This window comes from Amphimedon queenslandica, unplaced genomic scaffold, assembly GCF_000090795.2.
Source record: "Amphimedon queenslandica unplaced genomic scaffold, v1.1 AMPQUscaffold_13339, whole genome shotgun sequence".
NCBI lineage: Eukaryota > Metazoa > Porifera > Demospongiae > Haplosclerida > Niphatidae > Amphimedon > Amphimedon queenslandica.
Window position 1 is genome coordinate 53,043 of NW_003546425.1, and position 20,502 is coordinate 73,544.

The following is a 20,502-nucleotide window of genomic DNA, read 5'->3' on the forward strand; positions in this document are numbered from 1 at the left end:
ACTGCTGATAGGAGTGGGGCTGGTGTGAGACATCTACTAACCTCTCTTAACAGCTAGAGGAGAGGAGGTGGACATTATTGTTTTTACAGTTGTTGTACTTACAGGTATAAAAATCTCTTATCTCTACTCCTGGTAGGAGCTTTCTAACTCTATCCATCACCTATACACATGTAATCAGTACATTATCATTATTTATAAAAGAAATATATTATTTATGCATGAATGCTAGATTAGAATCATACAATAGAGCCTTATAATTATAACAGACAGCACTTTGGGAGAAAATTTTTTGAAAATACATAGGTAATTAGCAACAAACATCCCTGTAGTTTGGCTGTAGAAGCCAATATTTCAATACTAGCATTTAGACTTACTGTTGATGATCTGACAGAGGCTGCATTCTCGTTCCACACTTGGAACTGAGTCTCTTGATCTCGTCCTTTAACGCTCACACCCACCACATCATCATCTAATAACAACAACAACAACAAGCCATAATTCTCAAAGTTTATGATTCATTGACAGTTCTCCTTTCACTCTCATTATGTAATTGTATAACTACACTTTTATTTTAGTGACTGTTTTATGTACTTGCACTAACCATCAGCTGTGCAATCAGCAAACTGTTCCCCAATTGCTGCCAGCAATAATTCTTGCCAAACATTATTCTATTGAGAGAGGAATGGTGTGTGATTACATAGATGTACATGATGACATTGGATCATTTGGATGACCACTTATAGTGCATCCCTAGCTATAATGTATAGTGTATAGTACTATATTCTACAAATGGGGATTCCCTTGCAATAATAGACTACACTACAGTATGTCTTACTGTGTCTTCCTTCTTGCATTTGAAAGTCCAAGTGCCACCATTGATATTACTAACATCTTCCCTGAATGGAAAATATTATGACTCTCTCTCTCTCTCTCTCTCTCTCTCTCTCTCTCTCTCTCTCTCTCTCTCTCTCTCTCTATTCTTCTTTCTTTCTTTCTCTCTTACCACATCTGTCTCCTGTTCTCGTGTCTCATTACATGATAGCATTCTCTCATGAACAGCTGGTTGGCAGGTTTGATGTTGTTGTAAACACTAAAAAATTCCTAAACAAAAGCATGTTATCTAACAACATGTACAGCATGCATAGAGGAACATGTGCACAGTCAAAACCTGCCTACCTTGAGACCTAACAATACTGTCCTAATTATGGAACTTAACATACATTTATATTTCATTGGGGCTGCACTACATGTACCTGTCCTAATTATAGATGTGTCCACAATAGCAGGTTCGACTGTGCCTGTACATGCATATGTAAAGCCCATACTTTGATTGATCGGACTGTGTAAATTACACGTAGACCTTCAGAGAAGTTCTTTGGATCAGCTGCAGCTCCTCCGTATGAGAACTGTGATTGATTGGTTGTCCTATTGTGTCATTGAATACTTAAAACATTAAGTATAATAGCACTTTGCATATTTTACATGTATGTTTATTATGGGAGGTGACAAGTGACAACTACATGTATAATTTATTGATATTTAAGTACTTTCTATTGTACAAAAATTAATTGAATTATCAGTACCTTTGAAACCAGAACGTCCATGGTGTCGTTAGAGGTGGGTCATCAGCCTCCCAGCCCTTCTCTTGTCTTTTCTGATCTGCACTCTCGAGCTCTTCCAGAGTTTTCCTCGAGAGACGCGGCGAAGCTGCTCTTTTCCTTCTCTCCTCTTCGTCCTCCATAGCCGAGAGTCTATCTGAGGGTATGGGGGATTCGTGTCTTGACCCTACGACTGGGCGCTGGAGCGAAGGATGAATGTTTACGTCCTCCTTGGACTCCGCCATTTTGTGGTCAAGTAAACCACTCCTGTCAAACAAAGAATTTAACCTCCACGCCTACTTTATTGACCACGCCCATATTGAACATTGAAAGAGAGGAAGAACATGAATTTCATTCTAATTCTTGTCTTACTGATAGAACTTGGTAAGAAATGATACTAGTATTATATCTATGTATAGTATATTCACTTATAGTCACAGATTTATAAAATTGTGTTTTTTCAGGTTTTTCTAATGATTTGTTTACTGATGAATGGGCACCTTCTTCATCGATTTCTGACATTGATTTCGACTCTTCCTCCACTCTTGATAGCATTACAATAACCAATCATGTGACCACTACTGATATTGAGCCATCGAGTCATGTGACCGATACCGAAAGTCACATGACAAGCTGCCTACCTACTTCAAGTGATGCTACTAATACATCTAAAACCTCTAAGAGTATTAGAACTGCTGCTTCAGTATCAGAGGGAGTATCCACAGTACACAGTCGATCTTCACATTCTATTCCTCCCAGTGGTACGCCCACGTCTCCAACTTTATCACTGGAGTCTAGATTAGTCCTGTATATCACCATACCTCCATTGGTCCTACTAGTCATTGTTGTCATTATTGCTTCCTTGATACTCTGTTACAGAAGATATAGAAAGTAAGCATTACTATTGTTATTAATGCCACTAGTATTTTTAGTTTTAATTGATAGAGTCTTAATACATGTATTAATATAATTATATTTATTTTGCTATTTTTTTTATTTCTGCCTCAGAATGAAGAACATCAGACTCCATTTAATGCCCCTGCACAATCTTGATGGGAGTGATGATGAATATGAAGAGGATGAAGACGAAGACGTGGAGGATGCATTGGACAACGAACCATCATTCACTGTGAGCCAGTACATATACTGTACAATCACTCAATGGGTTATTTGCCTAAGGGACTAAAGGGGTCCTTACTTTCAATGTCAGGATTCTTTTTGCCAATTTCTGAATAATATACCATGGACTATAATAGTCCATGATTTTTTCAAAAAAATGGCTTTTAATTTTTTAATCACCCCCTCCCTTTGTATTACATTTTTGATACATATTGATATCCTTATGCTATGTAGAAAGTTTGATCTGTATCTGACAAATATTTTTACGGTCATTAGAAATTTGCTAATTTTTGGAAAAAGCAAAGGCTGTAGCCCATGCTTTTTCCAAAAAATGGCTCCGAAATTGCCTCAAATTTTTATTACATTTTCTGATGCATATTGATGTCCTTATGCTTGTAGAAAGTTTGAGCTGATTCTAGCTACAACTTTCTGAGTTATCACAAAAAGTAGCAAATTGTTGAAAAAGCAGACTATAGTCTCCTTTTTTCAAAATATAGGCTCTGAAAATCACCTCTAATTTTTGTTACACTTTTTAGATTTCATCTGATTCAAGGCAACCAATACTTCAGTTTTCTGACATGAATTGAAGAAAAATCAACATTTAAAAATCACATCCACAATAATAATTATTATTATCGTTGCTGTATTATTTGTAGCTATAGTTAATATCGTAGAGACTACAGTGTGAATACAGGTCTTAATGTGTGCGTGTGTGTTATTATAAATTTTTTATTTCTTATTGGCTGGTGTCCGTATTATTGATTTATTCATTAATTTAATTATTATCTCAGTATAACACAGTACACCTCAGTATACTAGCTATAACAACAAATCAAAGACAATGAGTGTTTCTATGCAACAGTGTAGAAGCTGTTATAGTCTAATCTTGTGATCATGTGGCTCCAGGCTCTCTCTGATTCAACCTTTGACATTTCATTGAGTATACTTAACAGAGACGAGAGATCACGAGTGAAATTTCTCTCATACTTTGCAACCTCTGGAAGGACATCGTTAGATATTGCATTAGAAGATAACTCCTAACAAAGGGAGATGTAGGATAAAGAATATAGATGGCCCAATATAATTATTACTTATGCAGGATTTAGTTTATACAGTAATAACAGTATGCAGTATGTTGCATGAAATTGGAGGCATTTCTATGTCCATTGACTCCTGTATAAACTGTGTAATGGATTCAACAAGTGCTGCATGTATGTACATGTAAGATGTGCATACCTGCATGAAGTTTCCATAAGTGAGAGAGCACTGCAGTAAGTGATTGGTGAGCTCAACAACCTCTCTATTTGTTAGGAGACAATCTTTAAGACAGCGATCAAGGAAATCTAAAAAAGGAAAAGTAGTAGAAAGTGTTATAATTTCAATACAATTAAGCAAGCTCTTGAATTAAATGTAAGTACAGCACTTATATTCCGTGGATACAATTTTTCTACTAGGCATTCGTGGATACAAAAGTTGCAAAAATTAACGACTTAAATTTACATGTAACTTCACAAATTTGAACCATCCACAAAATCAGCAAAATTTATTATCCAAAAATGCAATGTCTGAATTGCAGTTGGACATTGGACATTTTCTGACCATCTTTCTCAATTGTCTGACCAAATTCTGTGTTAATCTACCATTTTGTCCAAACAACAAAATTTTCAAAATAATTTATACATGGTAAATTTTAATCAAGCAATTCAACATAATAACCAATTTATCATGTCCAACTGCAGGGTACCTACAAAGCATGCTAAGTGAACTACGTGTAAATACCAGTAGCATGAGCTCCATGAGCTGACATGCACTACAAAACCCAAATTGGATCAGAATCAGCTCAAAGTTGATACACAACATAAGAACATGTATATGTATCACAAAATTTATTAAAATGGAAGATTCTCACTTAGCCATTTTTGACAAAATCTGGCCAATGACCCTGTACTATAGTACAGGAACTTTGGCCCAATTCTTGAGTAAATTAAAAAATTTATAAAAAATCCAAACCTAATCGGAATTCAATTAAACTTTTAAAAAACACAACATGTACATGTATATGTATTTTTAAAAATTTTGAAAATGTAGAATTCTATTCTAGCCATTTTTGACAAAATTTGGCCAAAAATTCTGTACAGGGGCTTTGATCTGATTTTTGTGTAACTTTAAAAATTCATAAAAAATCCAAACTTGATCGTAATAAGTTCAAACTTGATATGCTACATAAGGGCATGTATATGCATCAGAAAAAATTATAAAAATGGAAAATTCTCTCCTAGCCATTTTTGACAAAATTTAGCCAAAAAGCAAAGGCTATAGCCTTTGGTCGTTGGCTCAATTTTTGAGCAATTTCAAAAATATATAAAAAATTTAAGCTTGATCGGATTTAGCTCTAACTTTCTATACAACATAAGAACATGTATATGTATCAGAAAAAATTATAAAAATGAAGAATTCTCTCCTTGTAATTTTTGTCAAAATACCCTGTACTACAGTGCTGTGTCTTAGGCCCTTTTTTGAGTAACTCAACAATTTATCTACTAACAAGAAGCTGCATGAGCATTATACCACAATCATGTGGGAAACTCTGTACAATTTTTTAAATAAAAATGACTGATCAAATTAAGGCAGTGTTCATGCAGACACAATGTCTGAACATTGTGTGAATGTAATTTCAGGCTTTGTATTACAATTAAGTGATTGTACATGTACATGTACATATAAGGGGCCATGACTTGATCTCTACTCTATGGCAATAACTTATACTTACATGTATGCACCTATCACTGGACCCACATCCCATTGAATATAATACATATAATATGCATGTGGATAACTGATATATGTACTTACCAGTATGAAGGGCTAATACTTCATCAATAGTGACAACACGGGCTAGTTTACTCTCCAAGTGACGGCAGTTTGGCTCCAGCACCTCATAGCACATGTAATACTGTAACCCTTGGACAAAATTGAGCATTCTTTGGAGAAGAGCGAATGATGCCACACCACTATTATAAAATAATAATATTGATAATAATAGTAATAATAATAATAATAATAATCTTGTTGTTACTGTTGAGTTTTTTGTTTGTTTTTTGTGTCTTTCTGCCACCATTTTATTTATAATAATAATAATAATAATAATAATAATAATAATAATAATAATAATAATAACTATAGACGAATGTAAAAAAATGTATTGCAAAAGGACATTCCACTTACCCGGGTGTAATGGCTGTTGGTGATCTCTGCTTATTCTTGTTATCTTTCCAAGCCAGTGTCAGCTCTCTCTCCACATACTTGCAGAAGAAAAGGTGCCTAAACAGTAACTGATAGCGAGTGATGGAGCGACGATTGAGTACAAGAGAGAGCGGCCATTTTACCTCATAGTCTAAACTAACACACTCGTAACCTATTGTAGAAAGATAAAGATAAAGTTAACATGATACTGATAAGTAATTTGGGACTGGAACTGACAATAGGTACCATTTGGCGGTTAATTAAAATGAATAAATGTCAACTTGCACATGTCCAGCTGAAATTATCATTTTGAATAAAGCGCAAAAAGCTTTTTGTAATTTTTACAAACAGTACTTTTCAAAAAAAAAAACACTTGCAAGTTGAAACTTTTTCACTTTAAAGATGAATTTAATTAACGACCAAATATTACCCTAATTTTGTCAGTTCTAGTCACATTTATTAATATTCCCTTGATTTATATTCTAATGCAAAACTAATGCAATATTAATCACTCACCTGGTAGAGCAGTAGAAGAAGGTGGGCGTGTCACAAGAGGTGGGGATATCCCATGCTCAACCTGTTCTGGCTGTACTGATATAACATGACGCAAAAACATTTTCAAGTTATACGGCTCGAGCTTGATACTGAGATTATCTTTGTAAGGATCAGAGTTAGCAATGCTTGTCCTAAGAGCTAACTCCATGAGGGACTCAAGCCGAGAGAGAGGTATCATACTGACGGGTTTCTGCAACTCGTCCTCTGCAATGTCCATGAAATGAACGAAAAGGTCACCTTGATCAATGAGGAAGTAATGCTTAATGGAGGTCAGGTGTTGTAGCAAGTGATTGTCAGTTATTAGTAGCTTGAGGACTTGAGAGCTAGCCCGACCATAAGCAACTCCAATACGCTCTATGTAATACCTCTCATTAGGATTGTACTCTAACTGGGCAGGGGGTTCAGATGAGGGGAGGTTGGCAAGAGACTCGATGTCTTGGCCACAGGTACGAACAACGTTTAAGTATTTCCCGGTTTGAAGTATCTTTTCGGCTACAACTTCGAGAAAGACAGGGAGGTTTTCTTGCGAAGCCGTATAGCGCCTCTCCCAGTAATAATCATTGTACTCTTCTCGTAGACTGAGAGTGTCTATCTCTCTGTCTTCACTGATCATGAACTCACCATAAGGATCACTGACCTCTCCTTTGACCAGCCATTCATCAAGCATCCGAAAGAAAGGAGAGCAAGCACACTTGGTGACATAAAGAGATAGTTTATGTCCGTCCTTATCACCTAAAAGGCTGCTGGTGATATCGTGAAGAAGAGAGAGAGTTCGGCCGCCATGACAGTGACGTGCCCGACTAATAGTGTCTGCAATGTGTGCTAGAAGCTCAAGTGTGTGCATACAAGGTTGAAGATAATACCATATCTTTTGTAGTGTCAGTTCCTTTCTTTTTAGCTGAGTCTCAAGTTGAGCGACGACCAGTAAATATTCCCTGACTAGACCTCTCATTGAAGCAGAGAGTGCCTGGTGGACTGTACCGTGAGTGAATTTAGAGTGTTCCTCAATAAACCGACATATCAAGGAGTAGTGAGTACAGAGAGGAAGGAGTCTGTGAAGTAAAGACTGTAGGCTGGTGTCCAAGGTACGGTCTAGTGTAAAGGCTCGTTTCTGATCCTCTTTCAGTTGCTTGGCAAACAGGTAGCGCCCATTAATGCCTTGCATTAGGTTTAAGAGTTCGTTCATTATTATTTCCTGTTGGGCGGAGAGTGGATGACCCCCTAGGGGGTCAGGGGGTAATTTTGAGTGTAGGGGAGGATACACATAATCAGAAGTGAGGTAGACCCGGTCTTTCACCCATGGAGGAACATAGGGAAATTCCCTCGTCACTCTGCCCTCTTTCCTTTGCTTTTTCTTCTTGTCTGCTTCCTCCATTTTTGAAGTAAAGGATGAGAGCTGGTTCTTGAGTAGTTCCAATTGTCTGTGGGTCAATTTAGTGTCTTGAGGTGGTAGTTCTGGTATGGCCACACCCACTGGAACATCAATCTGCTCAATATCTGTAACCTGTACAGGAACCCTTGGGGTCTGGCTCGGGGGGCGTCGTCTACGTATGAAATCGCATAGTTTAGGATCTTCGGTCAATTTTGCCAGCAGGTAAACTAGAGGGTCAAGTTCTCGAGGTTGCTTTATTTTGAGAGTACTGTATCGCTGCAAAAACTCTTCCCTTTTTGACGAGTGTTCCGATATTTTTCGTAGAGACGTGTGAACGCTTATCTGTGTGGTAACGTAAGGTGTCATGTGACTGATCAATGTGTCGTTGTAAGTATCTGGGGAGAGATGCCTCAACTGCAGCAGCTGCAATAGCTGAGAGGTCAAGTGATGTATTTTAAACTCGTGTGACATTTTTACTTTCTTTTTCTCTTCCTAAAATAAAATAAAATAATTTTTATAATGAAATTGAGCATTCAACTCACCCTGAAAGTTTTGGCGGGCTAAGTATACGGGGTATTTTACGGAGCTTTCTATGGAATATGGAAATGACAATTTAAAGTTTACAGAGGAGGCGTGACTCCGTATACTTAATTAGCTGGCGCTAAAATTTAAACAAGGTTTCTTCTTCAGCTGTCTCCCCTCCTCCTCTCTCTAGCTCTCCATCCCAATGACTAGTGTGGTCAGTAATAGCTAGTTTTATTCCTCTACTACCTTTTCTTTCTGTTACAGGAAGACCCAACCCTTGAGAGACATTTCAAGGGTCATAAAGACACAGTGACCAGTGTGGCCTTCAACCCAAACATGAAACAGTTGGGTTAGCTGTGAATACCCTATCCTCTTATGTCTTTTCTCTTTTGTTGTAGCTACTGGATCAATGGATTCATCACTAATGATTTGGCATTTTAAACCTCAATCAAGAGCATATCGTTTCGTTGGACACAAAGTGATTGAATAAAATAGTCAATTCTTATTTATTTTGTACTACATGACAGGATGCTATATATTCTGTTGATTTCTCACCGTCCGGTCATCTTGTAGCATCGGCTTCAAGAGATAAAACAGTTAGACTATGGATACCAAGCATGTATGTACATGTACCCCAATAGTTCTTTATATATGTGTAACATTCTTTCTCTAGTAAAGGTGAGTCTACTGTATTTAAGGCTCACACTGCTTCAGTACGTCATGTTCAATTTTCACTTGATGGCCAATCATTATTAACAGCATCTGATGATAAAACTATTAAGGTATAATGCATATAATAATTGCAATATAAATACAAATGATATTATTAAAGGTATGGATGGTGCATAGACAGAAATACCAGTTCACATTGAGTGGTCACACTAACTGGGTCCGTTGTGCCAAGTTCTCACCAGATAGTAGACTGATTGCATCATCCAGCGACGATAAAACTGTCAAACTATGGGATAGACTTAGCAAAGGATGTATACACACCTTTCATGAACAGAATGGGTTAGGGAGAGAGAGAGACAGGGGAGGAGAAAGAGAGAGAATACATGTGTGTATACATGTATATATACATGCATGTATGTATGTATGTGTATACATGTATATATACATGCATGTATGTATGTATGTAAGTGCATGTATGTATGTATGTACATTGTATGTTTGCATTGTATAGGGTTTCCTAAGTGAACTAAAGAGCATATTTTTGGCTTTTTAGAGTAACTTTAAATTTAATTAAATTTGATTAAATTTTGATCAGAATTACATATAGCTTTCTATATCTATTTAAAAAATCTAGAATTTTCTCCTAGTCATTTTTGATGAAATACCCCGTACTGTACAGGCTGAGTTTTTAACCCAATTTTTGAGCAACTTTAAAAATTTGTAAAAAATTCAACTTTTTGATCAGAACCAACTCAAAGTTTCTACACAACATAAAAACACGTGCCAAATTCCTGTGGGTTATCCTGATGTACATGTATCTCTCTGTCCATAGGTTTGCTAGTACAGTTGCATTTCATCCTGATGGTAACTGCATTGGCATTGGTACTACTGATAGCTCCATTAAGATATGGGACATAAGAGTCAACAGATTATTACAATACTATCAAGGTACAGTTAAGTTATCAATTCAATAGCCATCTTTATCATAAGTGGTTGATCTCTTTTTTATTGCAGCACACAGTAATTCAGTGAATGGAATATGCTTTCATTCATCAGGAAACTATCTACTATCAGCCTCAAGTGACAATACATTAAAAGTAACATTATACATGTAGTCATACATGTACATGTGTACGTCGTGTGTACATGTGTATGTCATATACATGTACATTATCCTTTTTCCCATTATATTATGTACATGTATGCCATAATTACTACTTTGCACTTAGATATTTGATCTGATTGAAGGAAGACCATATTACACTCTTCATGGACACAAGGCTAGAGACCACAATCGAGATGTACATAACTAAATTTATTTTATACTTATATAGGCTGCTGCTATGGATGTGGACTTTTCACCATCAGGAGATTTCTTTGCTTCAGTTGGAGCTGATGAACAAGTACATACAATACTTCACCATGCATGTACATGTACATTATGTACATACAATGTTCTATTGTAGGTTTTAGTTTGGAAGACTAACTTTGATTCTATAGACTCAAATGAAGGTACAATAGAGATTATATTACACTGAATGTGTATGAGTGTGTATGTTTAGTATTGAAGAATAACATAAGAAGTCAAGTCGGTAGCAGTATACCATATCACAAACACGACCCACCTCCATCATCTACCTCTCATTCATATGCACACGAAGTGATTAAAATATATTATTTTTTAATTATTATTATTTTTATCTAGCTCAATCCTTTAAAAGGACCCAGAGATAACATGCAGCCTAATCCAGGAGTCATTAATATAGCTCCACAATTATTTCATTCACCACAACAGCAAAGACAACCCTCCCCTTCTCCTCCCCCTCCTCCTCCTCCTCTTTTACACTCTCACACAGAGAGAGAAGATCCCTCTTATCATGATAGTACACGTCACACTGCACCATTAGAGCCATTGTCAATGCCACCACAGTTAGCTAACGCACTTGAACATATTGTATCTCAATTGGACATACTAACACAGGTAATGAAAAGGGAAGGTGTGAAGTACCGTAGATCGGGAAATTTTTGTGTTAAAAATAATTGGTGTGAAAATTTTTCAAGGTGTTTTATTTTCGTTGGTTGACCCATCCACGAAATTTTTTTAACACGAAAAATTTTGGATGTGTTATAAACAGGACACGTGGCTGCTGACTCTTGACAATGGTGGACTACTATTCGATGGAAGTTGCTCGTGACAGCACTGAAACTGACAAGGAGCCTCTTGGGTGAGAGCTTCAGGCCTTCATTGGGCTTTAAGAAGAGCCTCGTGCCAGCCGTGCATGCACTACTGCATGTTAGAATAGACTAATTTTGGTAATCTAATTATTCACTGTAAAAAATATTTCGTGTGTCAAAATTTTGTGGGTCACTTCAACCACAAAAATATTTTAACAACGAAAATTTCCCGATCTACGGTATACACTCATGATTGTGCATATAATCTATTATGTTCTTTAGTCTCATTTTTTATTTATTTTTTTTATTTTTAGACTGTGTCAATATTAGAGCAGAGGCTAACAATGACAGAGAATAAGTTAAAGGAATGTATTGATAATCAGCAAAGAATAACATTACAAATACAACCAGATACATAATATATGCATACAAACACACCCACATGCACACATATAAAATTTAAATATATACCAGTACTGTGGTTTACCTATAGAGGAATAAAAAAAGCCAAACAGAAAATGACCTGTATTAGCTCCTATTATGTAGAATAAAAAGAACTTAGAATCACTATTTTCACTCATGATAATAGATCTAATGATTATACTATTAATAACGTGGGAAGTAGAGCATTTGTGTTTTTGGTTTATCTTTTGGCTTAGACTTTTTACTTTTGATGGTGGCACTACTCTCGATTCCTGAGTCAATTATTGGTGGATCAGACATGGCTGTAGATTGTTCATTGCTTTGGATCTGGAGCTCAGAATTTAACTTTTCAATGAGTTTGCCCTGTTCTGCAACAGTTTTTTCAAGATTGCAGATACGGTTTTCAGCATTGAGTGTTGCAGCATTTTTCTCATGAGCCTCTAGGCGACCCAACATTTGAGCTATCAATTCTTTAAGTTCTTCTTGATCAGTAGCTTTTTTTAGACATTCGTCAATCCGCTCCTTAAGGCATTCCTTTTGTTGCTTTAGAGACTTGACTTCTTCTGTGAGATCTTTTTGGGATGCTTCAATTTGACAGATACGCTCTGATACCTTTAAGTACTGGTCAAGCACAGTGGGCAGGCCAAGATCTTTACAGCTCAACAGACCAGGGACACACTATAATGATATTAGTTGTTATTGCCCAATGAGGTCTAGCTCCATAAACCTTATGTCATACCTGTTGTGTCTCTTGTTTGGATTCTACTTGATAAAAATTCATGTTTGTTGACCTGTCTTTATTAGCTGAATGGACTATTGAAGGTTGTCAGGGTTTGTTTTCATAACATCAATACATTGACATAGTGCAGGGGTATTTTTATCCAGTAAAGATATCATTATGCAAACACTTCATAATAGTAAACCATAAAAGTTTTAAACTGGAACAATCTTTAATTATGAACCTCATATAGCATTTACAATTAATACTGACAATCTATGTGTAAAATAACTTCTTAACAAAAATAGCACAGTATTTATTGAAGCCTAATTATAAAACTAGTATATAAAATTTATCAATATTTAGTAGAAAAAAATTAAGTATGCTAACTAGAACATAAATAAATATTTAACTCCTAAGATTTACATGCATCCATAAAAATAACTAGAAACCTATTTTTAGTGTGTGGAAGGTGCTATAGAGTCTTCATCTGGATAGTCTAGTTTTATTTTCAGTTCTTGCTCACCAGATACGGTGGGTTTACTTCTGATGCTATGAGCACTTAGATACCCTGAGTCATCATGAACATTAGATGGTGTACTCTTTTGTTGAGGTGTAGACTCAGGCAGAGTTCCTATTGGGGGTAAATTTTCCTTGCGAACCTCATTAACAAGTTCATTAATGACTTTCTGTTGCTCTGCAACAATACTTTGTAATTCTTTTATTTGCTTTTGACATTTCTCATTATTTTCTTTCGCTTCTTTTTGAGCTTCTTTTACATGTGTTGTAACTGTTGTTAAATCTCTCTCAATAGCCTCTAGACGATCCAACATTTGAGCTTTCAGTTCTTTGTGAGCAGTATCTTTTAGGCATTCCTCAATCTGCTCCTTTAGAGACTTTAGTTTATCTTCAATTCGACTTATACTCAAGCACTTGTCAAATACAGTGGGTAGGCCTTCAGTATTCAATAGACCTGTGACAAACTATAATAAAATATTTATAATAATAACCTAGGTCTGTTAGAACATCATTCTAGGTTCTACCTGCTGTGTATCTTGTTTAGCTTCTTCTTCGTATGAGCTCATTTTGATTAAATATTGTCTCGAGAGAGAGAGAGAGAGAGAAGAGATATTTTTTAAAGAGAATTCAAGTCAAAAGAGAAGTTTTAAACTTCTCGTTAGATGACAGTTACTTTTTTAAAATTAATTTTTGCGCCAACCGGCCCTCCCCTTCCTAATCACGTGACTTTTTCTCAAACCATTGTGTACCGCCCACGGACGAAGAAATTAATTAGTCTTATTTAATAAGAGCTTCAGTAAGCTCAGTCTGTCACTTGTCCTTGTTGTATATAATTGGTAATTGTCATTTAGTTCACAACTAGTTCACAGTAGTAACTCTTAATTTTAATTTATAATTGCTGTACAAGTTGTAGCTAGCCTTTAATAACATTGTTCTTTAGTTCTTGTACTATGCTTTTACAGTTAAAAAATCATTTATTATTATTATTATTATTCTTAAACAGAACCAATCATGCCTCTCAAATGAAAGCTTTTTAAAGGTCGTAAAAGCTGTAAAGAGATCCATCATAATAGTACAGCTAATTGTTGAGCAACTTTAAAAACTTCATTAATTTTGATTGGAACAAGCTCAAAATTTTTATGTAACATAAGAGCATCAATGTGCATCAAAAAATTATAAAAGTTGAAAAATATCTTCATAATCCTCTAGACATTTTTGATGAAATTTGACCAAAGACCATGTTGGTTCGATTTTTTGCCCAACTTAACTTAAAATCTACTAACAAGAAGCTGAGCACTATGCCAAATTCTTGTAGGACCTGATGTACATATATCTCTCCATAGGTTTGCATAGTAACGCAATTGTATTTTACTAACAATATTAGAGCAGAGGTTACAATTACAGAAAATAAGTTAAAGGAATGTACTGATAATCAACAAAGAATAACCTTACAAGTACAACCAAATAATTAATAAAAAAGACATCATATGCATACACACTTATTCTACAGTGTACACTATAAAGACATAATAAAATGCTTTTATTTTTGAGCACAGGACAGTCCAGAGTTAAGTACAATTAAATCTTATTGAGTGCTGCACGACTGCTGCTCAATGGTTCTTTCAAGGTTTCGTGTTCCCCTGCTCCTTTGTCCACAGTAGCAAGTAGGTCTCCAGTAGAAGAAGCACGTTTGTGACCATGTTTGAATGTTAGACTCTCATTAATTTTGCTTGCCTTTTGCTTGACATGAACAGAAGAAGTGCGTTTGAGGCTAGTAGGATTTGTATAGTCAGACTCTGCCTGACTAAGACTTGTAGGGGTCGCCTTATCTGATCTAGTAGCCTTATCTGCAAAAATAGTACTACTCTCATGATCACTATCTTGAACTGGGATTTTTTTCTTCTTTCCATTCCTTCTGGACCACCATGATTTGCCTGACTTGTCTTCTCCTGATGTGGCTTGCTGACTCTGTAACATTGTGATGTCATCGGACAGATTGTTCATTTGTTCGTTTAGTTTTGCATTATGGTCAAAAAGATTTTTAATGAGCTCATTGGAATTTTCACACTCCTCTTCCAAATCCTTAATACGCTCTTCCAATTCTTTAATCTTCTTGTCATGGTAACCATAAGCCTCCATACTAGGTTTTACTTTTCCCTCTAATGCTTTTAAACGATGCAAAATATCTTCCTCATCGTTACTTTTACTAAACGATTTAATGGCCCTGCTAAGTTCAGATTCAAGATTTTTAATACTCTGAGTGTTAGCATCAACTTTGGTCTCTAGCTCCCCAATAATTTTGTAAATTTCCTGTTTAAGCTGACTCTTTTGTTCTTTTAGTGACTGGACTTCTTTTTTCAGTTCTTCGACATGATCCCCTTGTTGTTTCTGAGACTCTTCAAGTTTCTTCTGAGATTTTTCCAGTTGATCATGAACTGCTTTATACCGTTCAAAGACAACAGCATATGTATATGAATGTGGTAGCATGCCATGAACATACTATAAAAGAAGATGAATTTGGGTTACAATTATTCTATAGACTGGATCTGATTACCTCTGACTCTTTTTCAGATGTAGTCTGGTAGCTTTCTGCCATCTCACTTAGCTCTTACTAAGACAAAACTGTACTGTGATAAAACTCTACTCTCTAGATGGCTATCACCGCTTCACTACTATATTAGACGTGACTTGCAGTTATGATAGAAACCCATATATGCAGCACAATCAGTTGTGGACAATGAACTACACAATGTAGCATTACTCATGTGACTGACAGCCTAGCATTCGTGCGCTCTTGTTCTATAAAAGTATATGTATTTTACAAATACCAAATTTAATTCTAGTGGTAGAAAACAAAGAAATCTGAACACAAAAAGTAAGTGATGTCAGTTTAATTAACATTGCATGGCCATCATACTTGTTTATTTTATGTAGAAGTTTTGAAGAAATGAAAGGGAAAGACAATAACAAAAATCATGCAAAACAGCTTCAATTGTACAGCTTGCTTGACCACAGGACTGAGACATACATAGCGTGAAGTGTGAACTACTTTGATTTGTCTGACAACATGCGACGAATATTAATCAATAATTTTTTGTCTTCTTGGTTCAAAGTAGGATTTCTTGTAATGGAAGATGTTGGAGAGACAGGAGTTTCAAAGACATCATCCAGTTCGTCCTCGAATGCTGAATCGGATGCTGAAAAACTGTAGGACCGTGACCGTAATCTGGAGAAGTTTGGAGGAGGAGGAGTGCGGTTAGGTTGAAGGAGAAACTTGTCAATCAATTGTATTAGGATAGTAATGAAATTTTCATATGAGCTTATATTACGATCATTATCAAGGCGGTCAGAGGAACGACGACGGTTTATTTTATAAGACTCAAGCTCTTTGACATACTTTTTAAGCTCTGATACTTCACTTGATAAGCGAGTTAAGTTAGATGCTGCGTCATCTACTTGATCTACTTTCTCAGTGAAACCATCCAGTCTTCTTGACTCTTGATCCAGTTTCTCTGATTTTTCGTCCACTTTTCTGGAAACACCTTCCAATTTTTCAGACTCCTGATTGACCTTCTTAGAAATGTCTTCCAATTTCTTGGACTCATTGTCTACTTTTTCGGAGAGGCCTTCCAGTTTCTTAGACTCCTCATTCACCTTCCTGGAAACATCTTCCAATTTGTCTGATTCTTGATTAACCTTCGTTGACACACCTTCTAATTTCTCAGACTCCAAATCAACCTTCTTGCGAACACCCTCACAAACACCACTTAGCCTCCTTGACTCCTCCTCAACTTTTTTGACAGCATCATCCATGGCCGGGACTAGGGCTTGGTGAGCGATACCAATGAGCCTCTTTTCAAGACAACGGAATTGAGCCTGGACATTTTGGTCCTGGAGGTCCTCCCTTTTCTTCAAGCCTTGCATAGAATCGGTGATTTCGCTGACATCACTGCTAAGGATCTCCAGACGACGGCTTATTTGTTTTATAACATCTTCTGTCGAGAGATCATCAGCAACGAGTACACCTACTACTCCGCTCTAAATGTAACAACAAAAAGACTCAGCGTAGTCTTACTGGGGGATATTAATTACCCTGGTCTTGTTTGTGGCACTTTCACAGCTGACTTGATATTGTTCTGCCATGAAAACAACAACATAAACAAAAAGGACAAAAGAGGTCAGCAATCAGGGTACAGGTTAGAGGGTACAAGAACTATCACGTGATGCAACTGCCACCGGTATTATGCTAGATATATCCCAGTTGAGTTTGGGACAAGAAAAACTGGAATAACTTTCTATAGGAATGTGGGATAAGGATGAAACTTTTACAGGTTCTTAGTCGCCAAAGTCCATCAAAATCTGTGAAATTTTGGGTCTCTCAGCCCTTGGGAACCCTGAGAACCGGGTTCTCCCTATAAACCCAATGGCATACCAAAATGACGTTTTATGACAATTTATCTACGTCATAGTTTACATAAGAACATGTGGTCGAGCGCCCAAACTGATAATTCTTCTTTTAAAAAGCTAACAGAGCCAGATCTTTTGATAATAATGGCCATTATGAAGACTAGTAGGCTCCAGCAGCTATTGTACTGCTTATCAGCAACAGCAAGACTGTTTTAAGAGTGAAACAACACAGCCGCCATGCTTCTATGAATATAATTAAAATACGTCATTTTGTGACGTAACTACATTTCGCAGCTGCTTCCACTTCCGTCCCAAACTGAACTGGGACATAGTATATAATCAATAACCATGAATGCCTTGCATCAAGATTATTATAATTAGAGTAATGCTTGCATTAAGATTCAATTATCAATCAGCAAAGGATAATTGTTTTTACAAAAAGTACAACCAAACAAATAACACCTAAAGAACTATAAAATCAACAAACATGCACTGAGAGGATATTAGTAACTTGTACTATTTTGTAGTTATTTTCCAAATTCCAGTAATCATTTTCAAAGGCCCACTGTTTTACATAACTTCATCAAGTGTTGCTCGACTACTGCTCTTGTCTTTCAGTGTCTCCATTGGTGGCAGATCTATTTGCTGCATTGATTGTGTAAATCGTTTTAGCTCTGCCTTTCTACTCATAGCATTTGGTATGTTGTCAGTAGATAAAGCACGTCCAAGACCATGAGTGGTGTCTGCATCTGAGCTGCTGCTGTTACTAGATACAGAAACAAGCTGCTTACGACCATAAGAAACTGCCATATTTTGGTTGCCTTGAGGTGCGTAAGTCTGTATCATATCATTCACATGTACAGGTGTAGGCTGCTTTTTTGGCTTGCCTTCTTCAAACATAACTTCATTTATCTGCTCATGCAGCTGTGCTGTCTCCTTAAAAAGAACTTGAATGAGTGCTTCTGAATCACTAAGCCGTTGCTCTAAGTTATTCCTAAGTTTCATCTCTTTGCATGCCTCAGTGTTAGCTAACACTTTTTCCTCTAGTGCCACCAATCGAGTCATCACATCATCTTGATTACCATCCTTCCTAGCTGAAACTACAAGGAATTTATCAAACTTTGATTCAAGACTCTTGATACACTCAGTGTTAGCATAGACCTGAGTCTCTAGCTGCTCAAGGACCTTGTAAATTTCCTGTTTAAGCTTACTCTCTTCCTCCTTAAGCTGTTTGAGTGATTGGAATTCTTTTGAGAGATGATCTATGTGTGTTTTCTGCTGCTTTTGAAAATCTTCAATTTGATGGATACGGTTTTTTACATCAATGTACTTTCCAAAGACATCGGCAAAAGATGATCTACACACCAGGGTGCCAGACACAAACTATTTAACAAGCAGCATATAAAATGGCATAATATAAACTTAAAGTTACTTCTTGTGTAGACTCTTCTTTGGGTGATGACTGGTAGCTTTCAGCCATATCTTGCTGTAACTCTCTCTTGTGTCTGCTGTAATTTCCTGGTGCCGTCTGTTGGTGGACTAGCTAGACACATTTTTGTACGAATTTGATGATAAAGCAGATAAACAATTAGTATAAGAAGCCCAGATTGCACAAGGAACATGCTTTAAAGTAAACATTTACCTATTTTAATAATGACATCAGTAATGTGCAGCATTTTTATTATTCAAATTTCAAAGTGGAGCCACGTGATTCCATGTTTTTGAAGTATACGGAGGATAAACCGGATATTATGCATCAAAGCAAATGGCAACCTAAGTTCATCTAAACAGTGCTAACAGTAAGAAACTTTAATTGGCCCAGTTTTTAACCTTTACATTTCATTTGGTTTTAGTTATAACACCATTGAAGTTAAATGCCGCATAAATGCCAATTTAATATTAAATTACTATTAATGCATTCAGTCCTATGGTAAGCTATATTAAGTGACTCTGGAGTCTGCAGGAGCTTTTACTATTTGGTCTTAGTTTTTTGCTTTATACTAGGTGATAATGCATCTTTTCTTGGCGTACTAGTGTCCCTGGGCTGCAATTTTGACTTATTCAATAACCTGGAATCTCGATCGTCTGAGAGTAAATTTTCTGATGAACGAGTTCGTTGCTGCGAAGAGTCGGTTTTTTCTAATCCAGAGTCACTTAGATTACTTGTAGACTTTGAAAGATATCGTCGTGGTAGATTGATACTGTCAATCTCAAGACCACTTGGTATTTGGGCAGATAATTGGTTAAACTTCTCATCAATGTACTTTTCAAGTTCATTCTTCATGGCCTTGAGTTTTGACTCACTAGAGTCTTTAAGCTCTTTCTGCATAGTCTGAATTTCTGCTATTTGGGTCTCAAGCTTTTTAAAGTGTTCCCCTGCTTCTTTTTTGAGCTGTTTTTCAGCTTTTTCTGTTAGCTGAGAGGCCACTTTACATGCTTGTGTGTTATCTTGCACTTGTTTCTCTAGTGCTGCCAAGCGTTTAAAGATATCATCACTTTTAGGCAAGGGGCGTGGTGAGACTACACCACTTTCAGTTTCATTTTCTGCTGCCCTTCCTTTGAGTGCTAGTGTATTTTCCTTTACTTGAGCCTCTAATTTTTCAATTAGTTCAATGAGTTGTTTTTTAATCTCAGCCTCTTTGAGTTTCAGCTCTTCTAGTTGTAACTTATGACCTTGTGAAGTGAGCTCTAATTTGGATACATGATCCTTGACTTCCAAGTAGTTTTGAAAAAGGACAGCAAAGCTTAAGCCATCGACATGAAATGTGCCTGGTACAACCTGCCAATGAGGAAATGAGAATGATTATGATGAAGGGTAAGTTATAATGTTTAGTACTGTTTACCTCATGTAATCCTGCTTCACTTGGTTTTGTCAAATAAGTCATTTCATCCTCCATTTTTTATGCCTCCAAAAATGGTCAAACAAAACCATGTGACTGGAACTGTAGGGTTAACTTGTAGTTGTTTATATAGGATCATTTAGGGAAAACTCAGCAAAACAATAATTTATGGTTTCATGTTGGTCTAGATGTTGTGAAAATGTGTCTTGATGTTGTGAATGTATTCTTTTATTGTAGAGTAACAACTTGCAATTATTGATTTACTATCGATTACAGTACTACATTACTACTGATTACATGTTATCTTTATGTTGCTATGATCACAGTCATTTTTTT

At 36.3% G+C, this 20,502-nt stretch overlaps 9 protein-coding genes across 10 annotated transcripts; 2 read left to right on the top strand and 7 right to left on the bottom strand.

Annotated features, from left to right (window-relative positions):
- Positions 1-2: 2 nt before the first annotated feature.
- On the bottom strand, positions 3-1,868 carry LOC109583003 (eukaryotic translation initiation factor 4E type 3-like). Its single transcript, XM_019998125.1, has 8 exons — positions 1,584-1,868; positions 1,326-1,425; positions 1,004-1,101; positions 836-896; positions 602-668; positions 375-469; positions 103-160; positions 3-53 (listed from the first exon to the last, which is right to left on the bottom strand). Exons 1-8 carry the CDS (start codon positions 1,841-1,843, stop codon positions 37-39), a joined length of 756 nt encoding a protein of 251 aa, XP_019853684.1. The 5' UTR covers positions 1,844-1,868; the 3' UTR covers positions 3-36.
- Positions 1,869-1,892: 24 nt separating this feature from the next.
- Positions 1,893-3,530, top strand: LOC109583004 (uncharacterized). Its single transcript, XM_019998126.1, has 4 exons — positions 1,893-1,982; positions 2,063-2,489; positions 2,607-2,727; positions 3,254-3,530. Exons 1-4 carry the CDS (start codon positions 1,943-1,945, stop codon positions 3,302-3,304), a joined length of 639 nt encoding a protein of 212 aa, XP_019853685.1. The 5' UTR covers positions 1,893-1,942; the 3' UTR covers positions 3,305-3,530.
- Positions 3,488-8,497, bottom strand: LOC100636665 (gamma-tubulin complex component 2-like). The gene is made up of 6 exons (XM_019998121.1): positions 8,430-8,497; positions 6,477-8,379; positions 5,943-6,132; positions 5,571-5,728; positions 3,954-4,060; positions 3,488-3,754 (listed from the first exon to the last, which is right to left on the bottom strand). The coding sequence occupies exons 2-6, from the start codon at positions 8,356-8,358 to the stop codon at positions 3,569-3,571; spliced, it is 2,523 nt and encodes an 840-aa protein (XP_019853680.1). The 5' UTR covers positions 8,359-8,379; positions 8,430-8,497; the 3' UTR covers positions 3,488-3,568.
- A 31-nt stretch (positions 8,498-8,528) lies between these two features.
- Positions 8,529-11,751, top strand: LOC100636790 (POC1 centriolar protein homolog A-like). Its single transcript, XM_011406483.2, has 14 exons — positions 8,529-8,626; positions 8,677-8,761; positions 8,811-8,890; positions 8,940-9,031; positions 9,086-9,194; positions 9,245-9,423; positions 9,917-10,032; positions 10,099-10,181; positions 10,314-10,364; positions 10,419-10,487; positions 10,551-10,596; positions 10,647-10,744; positions 10,790-11,065; positions 11,574-11,751. Exons 1-14 carry the CDS (start codon positions 8,615-8,617, stop codon positions 11,676-11,678), a joined length of 1,401 nt encoding a protein of 466 aa, XP_011404785.2. The 5' UTR covers positions 8,529-8,614; the 3' UTR covers positions 11,679-11,751.
- A 36-nt stretch (positions 11,752-11,787) lies between these two features.
- LOC109583006 (uncharacterized) lies at positions 11,788-12,477 on the bottom strand. The gene is made up of 2 exons (XM_019998129.1): positions 12,422-12,477; positions 11,788-12,360 (listed from the first exon to the last, which is right to left on the bottom strand). The coding sequence occupies exons 1-2, from the start codon at positions 12,461-12,463 to the stop codon at positions 11,866-11,868; spliced, it is 537 nt and encodes a 178-aa protein (XP_019853688.1). The 5' UTR covers positions 12,464-12,477; the 3' UTR covers positions 11,788-11,865.
- A 222-nt stretch (positions 12,478-12,699) lies between these two features.
- Positions 12,700-13,729, bottom strand: LOC109583005 (uncharacterized). The gene is made up of 2 exons (XM_019998127.1): positions 13,444-13,729; positions 12,700-13,383 (listed from the first exon to the last, which is right to left on the bottom strand). Exons 1-2 carry the CDS (start codon positions 13,483-13,485, stop codon positions 12,859-12,861), a joined length of 567 nt encoding a protein of 188 aa, XP_019853686.1. The 5' UTR covers positions 13,486-13,729; the 3' UTR covers positions 12,700-12,858.
- Positions 13,730-14,448: 719 nt separating this feature from the next.
- Positions 14,449-15,609, bottom strand: LOC109583002 (myosin-4-like). Its single transcript, XM_019998124.1, has 2 exons — positions 15,474-15,609; positions 14,449-15,418 (listed from the first exon to the last, which is right to left on the bottom strand). Exons 1-2 carry the CDS (start codon positions 15,513-15,515, stop codon positions 14,498-14,500), a joined length of 963 nt encoding a protein of 320 aa, XP_019853683.1. The 5' UTR covers positions 15,516-15,609; the 3' UTR covers positions 14,449-14,497.
- A 197-nt stretch (positions 15,610-15,806) lies between these two features.
- On the bottom strand, positions 15,807-17,150 carry LOC109583001 (myosin heavy chain, striated muscle-like). 2 transcript variants are annotated; one of them, XM_019998123.1, is made up of 3 exons: positions 17,012-17,150; positions 16,369-16,957; positions 15,807-16,338 (listed from the first exon to the last, which is right to left on the bottom strand). In XM_019998123.1, the coding sequence occupies exons 1-3, from the start codon at positions 17,060-17,062 to the stop codon at positions 15,965-15,967; spliced, it is 1,014 nt and encodes a 337-aa protein (XP_019853682.1). In that variant the 5' UTR covers positions 17,063-17,150; the 3' UTR covers positions 15,807-15,964. The 2 variants fall into 2 exon arrangements, with proteins under 2 accessions (XP_019853682.1, XP_019853681.1); XM_019998122.1 differs by having other exon boundaries at positions 15,807-16,957.
- Positions 17,151-19,163: 2,013 nt separating this feature from the next.
- On the bottom strand, positions 19,164-20,438 carry LOC109583000 (uncharacterized). Its single transcript, XM_019998120.1, has 2 exons — positions 20,170-20,438; positions 19,164-20,105 (listed from the first exon to the last, which is right to left on the bottom strand). Exons 1-2 carry the CDS (start codon positions 20,221-20,223, stop codon positions 19,299-19,301), a joined length of 861 nt encoding a protein of 286 aa, XP_019853679.1. The 5' UTR covers positions 20,224-20,438; the 3' UTR covers positions 19,164-19,298.
- Between the last annotated feature and the right edge of the window lie 64 nt (positions 20,439-20,502).